This window comes from Pundamilia nyererei, unplaced genomic scaffold (genome assembly GCF_000239375.1).
Source record: "Pundamilia nyererei isolate P.nyererei 1_Seehausen unplaced genomic scaffold, PunNye1.0 scaffold00125, whole genome shotgun sequence".
In the NCBI taxonomy this organism is placed as follows: domain Eukaryota; kingdom Metazoa; phylum Chordata; class Actinopteri; order Cichliformes; family Cichlidae; genus Pundamilia; species Pundamilia nyererei.
Window position 1 is genome coordinate 202,688 of NW_005187526.1, and position 9,675 is coordinate 212,362.

Here is a 9,675-nt window from a genome sequence, read left to right on the forward strand (position 1 = left end):
GTGTGTGTGTGTGTGTGTGTGTGTGTGTGTGTGTGTGTGTGTGTGTGTGTGTGTGTGTGTGTGTGTGTGTGTGTGTGTGTGTGTGTCCATTTTTATTACGGTAACAACATCAAACCTATATGCTACCACATTTGCTGGCTCCAAAAAGCCACTCTCCAGTTATTGTGATGTTGTGTCTGCCTGTGTGTGCGCCTTCGTTGGTTGGCCACTCCCTCTCTACCCGAATCTGCACCTCGCCCTTCAGCACAGTGATGCTGAGATCACTTTGGGAGGGCGGTGCAGAGGGAGAGCTACGTGTTGCTGCTCAGCAACAGATAGAAAGGAGAGAGAGAGAGAGAGAGAGAGAGAGAGAGAGAGAGAGAGAGGAATTCCCTCGCAGAAATAAAAGCGTCTGCCAGGGCGTGTATCAGTTCCTATGGTTCCCAGAATTTCCTGTGATAAGTGTAGCCGATACCTGTAGCAGGAGGAGGGGGAAAGCCCGATGGATGAAGGATGTAAGGGCTGCCATCTACAACAAGCCTTCGGGTATATTTGAAGATCTTTGCCTGGAGGCGAAATTATATTTGATATCGCGCCGACTGCGCTTGAAATAGGCGTCCACCTCTACCAAATAAACCTGGCACAGAGCCGCTTCTCTGGAATCCAGTGAACAAAGGTCTCGGCGTTTGTTGCAGGCGCGCAGGTTACCCACAAACTAAAACGTGCCATCACTGGAGCTGAAATGCTGTTGAGTCTTCTTTCCGGAGGATTCGGTGAACTGGACGCGCTTTAAAGTAAGTTCTTACAGTTGTCTTTGTTTCGGCGCGGCTAAAGCCGAAATCCTTCCTGTTTTCTTCTCGTTTATTTCATAGAACCCACGTGGCTCTAACAAAGGCTCATCACTTTGGTCTTTCACATTTAAAAACAAGGTTTATTAGCCTGTGAATTGATAAAACTGCAGTTCGAAAAACAAAAACTTCCTCTTGTGTTTTCCGCTTTGTGTCTGCCGTCTGTCGCCCATTCTTTCTGTCTCTCTGTGTTTCGTGTGTCTCTGTGTATTCCTCTCTCCAGATATGACAGGTCAGGTCCTGGGGGAACCGTGCGGCGGGGCTCACACGGATGAAAACGCCGCCATCCGCATCAACGTGGGCGGCTTCAAGAAACGTCTCCAGTCGGACACTCTCTCCCGGTTTCCCGAGACGAGGCTCGCGCGTCTGCTCCACTGCCAGTCTAAAGAGTCCATCCTGGAACTGTGCGATGACTACGACGACACGGAGAAAGAGTTTTACTTCGACAGGAACCCAGCGCTCTTTCCCTACGTGTTGAATTTTTACAACACGGGGCGGCTGCACGTCATGGCCGAGTTGTGCATCTTCTCTTTCAGTCAGGAGATCGAGTACTGGGGCATTAACGAGTTCTTCATCGACTCCTGCTGCAGCAGCTCCTACCACTGTAGGAAAATGGACCAGGACCGGGAAGACTGGGATGACCGCAGCGATGAAGGAAGCACCACTTCATCTTTTGACGAGCTGCTGGAGTTTTACAACGACGCCTCCAAGTTTGATAAGCAGCTGTTCGGGAGCGCACGGAGGCGCATCTGGTTGATGCTGGATAACCCCGGCTACTCCGTGGCCAGCCGCATCATCAGCATCCTCTCCATCCTGGTGGTGCTCGGCTCCATAGCCACTATGTGCATGAACAGTATGAGTGAGTTCAGCCTGCTGGACAGCGAAGGCCAGCCAACAGAGGACCCACGTTTCGAATCTGTGGAACATTTTGGCATCGGCTGGTTCACTCTGGAGCTGGTGGCCAGGTTCGTTGTGGCGCCAGATCTGCTGCACTTCTTCGATCATCCGTTAAATGTGATAGACCTGGTGTCCATACTTCCGTTTTACCTGACACTTCTCATAAACCTGGTGGTGGAGAGCAGCCCCGCACTGGCAAATCTAGGACGCGTTGCGCAAGTGCTGCGGCTGATGAGAATTTTCCGCATCTTGAAGCTGGCCCGTCACTCCACGGGACTCCGCTCCCTGGGAGCCACACTCAGGAACAGCTACAAAGAAGTGGGGCTTTTGCTCCTCTACTTGGCAGTCGGGGTGTCGTTTTTCTCCGTAATGGCCTATACGGTGGAGAAAGAGGATAACGAGGATCTCACCACCATTCCGGCATGCTGGTGGTGGGCCACGGTCAGCATGACCACCGTGGGATACGGTGATGTGGTGCCGGTGTCTATTGCCGGAAAACTAACCGCCTCTGCGTGCATCCTGGCCGGGATCTTAGTAGTTGTGCTTCCGATTACGCTCATTTTCAACAAATTCTCCCTCTTCTACAAGAGACAGAAACAGCTGGAGATCGCAATGAGAAGCTGCGACTTCGACGAGGGGATAAAAGAGGTGCCCTCGGTCAACCTGAGGAATTATTACGCACACAAAGTCAAATCCCTCATGGCGAGCTTGTCAAACATGAGCCGGAGTTCACCCAGTGAACAGAGTTTAAACGAATCAATACACTGAAACAGGACACTCTGTCAGTCAGGTCGGGTGACGCTGTTCAATACATGTGGCCTACCGAGGAGCTCTCCAGAGTGCTGAAATTCTCTGGACTGAGAGCCTGCTTCCTTCCACTGATGTCTGACCGTTTGCCTCTCTGTAGCTCAGTGCAATAATGTGTTTATTTCTGTGTCTATCACAATGAAAACATAAGCAAATGTACAGCCTGAACATCACGTCTCGCTGTGCACTAATACGGCCGCTCAACAAACAGGCTAAAAATCTGACCCCATCTGATGAAAAAGACAAAGAATGCTGTAGTTGTTTACAGTGTCACACTGTAGTCCACTTTCCAGCTATACATGTTGTATAAGTATGTCTGAAGTAACTGTATCTCTTTCAAAAGAGTCTCGATGTATAATTGTGGTGTTGCAACAGTACTTCAGATGTGTGGTTAAAGCAAAGTGTATTAAATATACAATCAAACAAACAGAAAAATACATGACATACTTCCTTGTTTTTTTAATACGAGAGTTAGGGTCTAAGTCCGATCCTGATTGAGGGAACACATGTAAGCCCGAGGGTTGGAAGGGGGATTTATAGCAGCAAAGTGACTGACACAATATCTGAAACAGTTTGACAGGCATGGCAACAGCCATTCAGAGCTGACATGTTGAATAAATCTATTTGCTAAGGATTTGATTTTTTTTTAATGGCATCACCATTTCAGTTCCCAAGAGACAATTTTAAAATATTAATCAGTACATGTTCTAAAAAGACTATAAAACTATGGTCATAAAATAGAAGTTAGTCCACAGTAAGGGAGAACTGAAGAGAAAGTTTAGTAGTTAGTTTATGGTTATCACTGCTCTCCGGAGAATACACCATAGAGATAAAGTTCTAGTTTTACTTATCTCAGTGCTACGTCTCAATTAATTTTTTCACAGAAAGCAATTTGTCTCCAGCCCGTAAACTCAGAAGATGAATGGCTGTGACAAACCTGCATATTTCTTTCTTTTTTTCTCCCTCTTCTTCTTACTGTGTCCAGATAAAAACAAGTTTTATGATCCCACAGGGGGAGCATGCAGCTGTTTGGACCCCTCTCCCTTTTTCTGGTCAGCATTTGCGATAAGGAGCTATCCCACTGGACGCAATAACAGCAGCAGAAATTCAACAGAGAACACTCACTTAGTGTTATTGATTTCAGTTTAAAGGGTAAAGAGCTATTTGATACAAGTAGGCAGCAGCTCTTTAAAAAAACAAACAAAAATCAAACCAGATGAAAAAGTCAGTTTTGCATCATCTCATATTTCAGAACAGTTAACTGCATCGATTTCCATCTTTTTAATTTGAAGGCCATTTTTATTTTGACACCAGTTCTTAAAATGAGAAATGATCATTAATGCTTTGAGCTGAATCCTCTCCACATCATTGTGTAGCTGTGACTGGTAAAATTGTCACTTAATCAGTGTCAGTATTTTGTTTGTTTTTATTCATCGTACAAATAATTCATACATGCATGCACATTTCAGTGACTCGAACAATCAGACTCATTTGCTCCTGTGGCAGAGAGATAATTTGAAATTCATTGTCTCAAGATTAATTTGAGCAGACAGGCAGAAGGATTTTACATATTGCTGCTCATAACTAATTAGTCTGAGCACAGAAAAACCACACATTGCAGCTCAGTCACTATCACCTGGTGTAAAGGATAATCCCAACAATACCAAAATATGTTGTTTTTTTTAAAGAATGATGTATTATTGTACAAGTTAAAATAATGAAACATGTCTTCAAATATCAAAGAGCTTTCAGGTGTACAAATAAGGTTATGGCACACATTTGGCAGAATAACTGAGCGACACAGAGATCATTTCACTGCATTTCAGCCACAAAGTTGTGTTCACATTTCAAATCCTAATGAGAAACCTGCGTATATCCAGCATCTTCTCCCAGGATTTCTGGGGAGCTCATTTGAAATAATATTTACCCTCAGAGTCCAATTATATCAGTCTGCTTTGTTTACTCCTAAACCTTTAAAGACTTTTCCCCCTGGGACAAAATCCAAAACGCCACTGCAGCACCCAACCAGCATGGAAAAATCAGTAAATGAGTACACAGTGACAGCGGGTGACATTTTAACATATCAACAAAGGGCCAACCCAAAATAAGAACAACAGTCAATCTTTTCCATCTCAGGGAGAAGAAAGTAATTATAGAATCTGAGAGAAAATTGAAATATATAAATGTACTCCAGGACTGCAGGCAAAGGAGAAAGAGTAATAAAGAGAGTAGATTTGCACAATGTCATCCAAGTGTCTGGGCTTTGTAAGTGTGTGTTTGTGTGTGTGTGTGTGTGTGTGTGTGTGTGTGTGTATGCGTGTGTGTGTGTGTGTGTGTGTGTAGGTCAGCGTGACTCCTGAGAAGGAAGATGGAGATGTCTGGCCCTTCAGCTGCCTCCCCTTGGCTCGCCTGTATCATTACCCTCTGACTGTGGTGATAGATGTAAGAAAGGCCCCCAGCCTGCCCGGCTCACAGTACAGGAGGCAGCTCAGGTCATTAGAGGATGACCGTGGCAAAATAAAATCTGCTTTCCTCATTTCCAGTAACCAGCAGAGCTTAAACATCCAGTCCAACCATCATCGTGACTGAAACCTGTGACTCAACATTGTGAAAGGAACAGTTGCATTAGAGGGAGATTTATTTTTTTCTTGTAATTTGTCTGACATGTAATCATCAACGCTTTTAGAGGTGTACTTGGTAATAAGGTTTGGTTATTATTTTATTTCAATGTTAATCATTAAATCAAAAGAGTTCCTTTTGATCAAAGGACTTCTGATTTAAATGAGCTTCTTATAAAGTTAAATGAGCGTGCTCATTTGGTTCCTTTCACACGAGCTGTGAACAAAGACAAGAGAAGATGCGCATAAAAAAGGTTGTGGAAATCTGGGAAGAATATTATGCTTATTAATGCAGCGCCGACAGGGAATCAGAACTAAATGGTGTACGTGCTTCCCAGTGTGCATGTGCAGACGTACTGTACACAAACACACCACACAGCGAGTCTAATGGGGAACTTATCGAAGCTGGCAGCACGAGGCTCATCTCCAGGCTGCTCTGTATTGGTGAAATAAAACTCTGTTACTAAGCAGGCGTTCCGTGTTGTTGCACATTACCATCTGCTACTATCCGTTTGCTTTAAACAGTGTGGGAAGATTGGATCTTTTCTGCGTGCATGTTTCTTTCTCCCTCCGTACTTCCCACCATGTGTGATCTGTGAACATCTCCAAAAATAATCTTTCATTACATGGATCGCAGCATAGCTAATTATCACATACAGATCTCATGATAACATCAAACCCAGGTAATGCTTAAAGATGGCTGATTGCTTTTTTTGTTTGTTTTTTTAATGAAAGGATTAGAAATTGTAATCAAACGAATGTTTCGGGGTTGTGGGAAATAATAGGGAGATATTTTTCATGTTTGGACTCTGCATTATGAACTCTGCTGACATTTAATTTTGAGACTACATTTTAGTTTTAATCGTTTGCTTTTCGTCGAGTCCTAAAAAGCCACAAAAAATGCAATTGAAGAACAAAATTTGTAGACTTACTTCTAGAATTTAACTGGTAGTGAATTTATGGACTCTCTATGGACCAGCTACAATTTAAACCAAGTACCAACACAAATACACCAAGTTTACACCAAATTATCACAAATATGTTAAAGCTTAAGTTTTTTGCAGTTTAAAAAACCTCCACTAAGGCAGCGCTACAGACGGCTGCCCCTCCCCGAGCCTGCTTCTGCTGGAGGTTTTTGCTGTTAAAACGGCGTTTTTCTTTCCCTCTGTCACCAAGTGCTTGCTCATAGAGGGTCCTCTGATAGTTGGGGTTTTCACTGTATTATTGTAGCGTCTTTACCTTACTTTACTAAGTGCATTGAACCGACTGTTGTCATCTTAATTCCTTTAAGCTTCCTTGTTGCTTTTCCCACATGGAGTAATTAACACACACAAAATATGTCAGTCAGATTATTTCAGTTTATTCTAGACTGTTGCAACCTTGGATTATATTCATTCTCCTGAAGCCTAAATGAACATTTCTGAAAAATATATAACATCATAACAATTTGTGACCTTACACAAAATGTTGTGCTACTATAACTGGTGCTGGTCCTCCACCGGAAAACTCTCAATCACTAAAATAACCACTTCTGAAAGACAACCCATCAATGTGTCTTCTTTTTAACAGAGTCTTCAGTCTGCTGCTGTTAAGTGACTCATCCACAGAGACAGATGTTTCTGGATTTAAATCACAATGGTGTTCCCACTGAATTTTAATGAATAGCACAAAATGGGCCAATCGAACACCTGGGGAGTGTTACCTTTTACCAAAGACTGTTATGAAAATCAATTCCCACATTTTTATTGGAGCCTCATGTCTTGTCTTGTTTAAAGAGCTTGAAAGGACTGTTAATGCAGTTTTGTTCTCCGCAGCCAAGAAGGGTAATGGTGTACCTTGGCAGTTTTGCCAGGATGGCACAGAGGCAGCACTGAGAGGAAAACACTTTAATTATAACATGCTGTTTATTTCAGGACTTTTCAAGAGCAAATCTGACATTTGAGAGATTTCACAGAGCCAAACGGAAAAATATGGCTTCTAGCGGTGCTGTAGTTTTTGTTTATTATTATATCCATTCCTGGATATTTCCAGAAACTTTTCATTTATATGACCATCTGCGCACATCCCTACTTTTCCAGCCAGGCCATGGATTCTTCTACTAGAGCTACAGCACACTGAACATCATTTTTCATATGCTGCAGATTCCCTGGAAGGCAGCTCTGTGTAATTACCCCAAAGGCCTTTGAGAACCACAGTAATAGACTGCACACATCTATGATATCATGCATGAAATTATCCAGGTCTAAAAAGAGGTCTTGGAAAAACAGGCACACATATATATGCATGTACACACAGGCACACAGACAATGCCTTAATTTCTGTTGACTCATAATTCACACATGTCACTACACTTCTCTCTGCCTGTAGTGCCACACTGCATTTCAGTAGCAGTGTGGCTAAATCAGTGGCCCTGGTAGTGAGAAACCCAATAAAGCGATGGCTAACACAAAAAAGCTCAGCGTGAGATGGCATCTCTGTATGCAGGCACCGTCTCCCAATGGCTATTGATGAGGGAAGACAATGAATATTCTCATTAACACATAGAAACGGAAAGTCTCCTAACATGCAGAAATGCAAGAACATTAATGTCAATACACATACACAGCTCAAGGTAAATTAAACTACAGCTGTTCCTCAGGCACAGCAACTCCCGTAGGTGACAGAGTTAGATTGAACCCATTATTACAGCTGGATCTGGGAGACAAGGGGTCCAGTCAAAAAGACAGACTCAATCGGACTTTTTCAAAGTTCAAAGTCAGAGGAGATACATATAGATTACTTTTCTGTCTGTGTCTCTTTATGTGCTTGTGTGGCCACGTATTTTTTCAAGTATGTGCAGAGTTAGTGTGTGTTTGTGTGCGTGCATGCGTGTGCCACTTCTTCCTTCCATAATCAATTTCCTCAGGGACGTGCCAAGGACATGGGTGTAGACAGTTTGATTTGTAAAGCTTGAACAGGAGGGTGTCTGAGAGCCTGGGTGCCAGTCCACCTGAGCCCAACAGGATGACGTCAGTAACACCTTGAGAAAACCTTGACATCTCATGTGTGCACTTTTAGAAAAAACAAAAACAAAACAATTATGTGGAAAATGTTGCATCAATAACATAGAAAATGTGAATGAATGTGCATGGCTACTGAGATTTCTTCAACCACAGGCTTTTGACAGCGTGGTGAAAACTATCTGTAAGATGCATAGAGGCACTAAAGCTATTCTTCACTTTAAATAAAGACAAAGAAATGGTGGAATGACTTACGTCAGTCAGGGCCACAGGCACAAGGAAATATGTGTTTTGACTCAACGGGAAGAGACGAAGAAAAAAAGACATGAATACAGATCACGGACAAAAAAAAAATTTCAGCTGTTGGTGGAGTGTGTCATCAGAGCAGTTGTCAAGAGACAACACACACAACATGCGAGGAGTGCGACATGAAAACTGATTTCCTGAAAATAACAGGGGCTGTGATAGCATATTGTGAGACATGATGTGAATATAATAGCATAATGAGTCTATTTCTGTTCACAAGTATGGCAGCCCTTTTCTCTTTTTAAATCCGCTTTTGCTCCATCTATCTTACTGGATCATCAACTTGCTAAATACTAAGGGCTACATTCATCCCACCATCATGTTAGGGAATGGTGATAATTGCCAGATTTGTTATAAATGCAGTGATGTAACTTGTCTGGTGTGCTTAATTGCCTTTGAAATCCACCTGTGTTAGAATTATACTGTGCTGCAGCTGCTCTGTGGGGACCGCGCTGGCTAAATGAGACTGATTATAGAAACAAACTGAGCTTTGGCCTGCCTCTCTGCGTTTGGTGGAGTGGCTGTATACTTTTCATTTTAACTAATCTCAGGTTAGCTACTAGTGTAGGTGGTTTGTGTGCCAAGGTAAATGTAGAGGTGCCCTATGATTCTTTATGTCCAATAAATGTTAGTCACAGCTGGCAATTGTTGGTCAAAAGGTTTCTGTGTTGTTTATTTTTTTTAAAAGACAGCTTGTTGCCATTTTAAACCTTCATTTATCAAATAAACACTGTCCTCTTTATCCCAAGGCAATGAATGTGTTTAATTTAAGTTAATATGAACATTAGCGGATGCTAGCAGTTATTTGCTGTCCCAAAACTGAATGTCACTGACTTCAAATAGACAGCTGAAAAGTTATTTCTCAGTAAATTAGATGTAATGGAAAATGATAGTATTGGAATGACAGTGATATATCTGGAAATTAGAGTGTAATATGCAAGTATAGTCACTCTTACAAAGTTGTTATAATTTATTATTGCTGAATAATATAAATCATTTTCATAATTGGTGATTAAATTATTCTGCATATGGATTTAAATGATGTTTTTAGCTCTGAGGGGTAGTGCGACAAACATTTATATTGTAGATTACAACGGCAGATATGTCAACGTTTTTTTACACATCTTATCTATCTATCTATCTATCTATCTATCTATCTATCTATCTATCTATCTATCTATCTATCTATCTATCTATCTATCTATCTATCTATCTATCTAT

General features: G+C 42.1%; 1 protein-coding gene across 1 annotated transcript; it reads left to right on the forward strand.

The window, feature by feature from the left end:
* Positions 1-362: 362 nt before the first annotated feature.
* Positions 363-2,991, forward strand: kcns2 (potassium voltage-gated channel modifier subfamily S member 2). The gene is made up of 2 exons (XM_005742918.1): positions 363-773; positions 1,051-2,991. Exon 2 carries the CDS (start codon positions 1,053-1,055, stop codon positions 2,490-2,492), a length of 1,440 nt encoding a protein of 479 aa, XP_005742975.1. The 5' UTR covers positions 363-773; positions 1,051-1,052; the 3' UTR covers positions 2,493-2,991.
* Positions 2,992-9,675: the final 6,684 nt, after the last annotated feature.

Bases quoted from the DNA above. Each gene is read 5' to 3' on its own strand.
- kcns2 (XM_005742918.1), top strand. From the start codon at position 1,053: ATGACAGGTCAGGTCCTGGGGGAACCGTGCGGCGGGGCTCACACGGAT.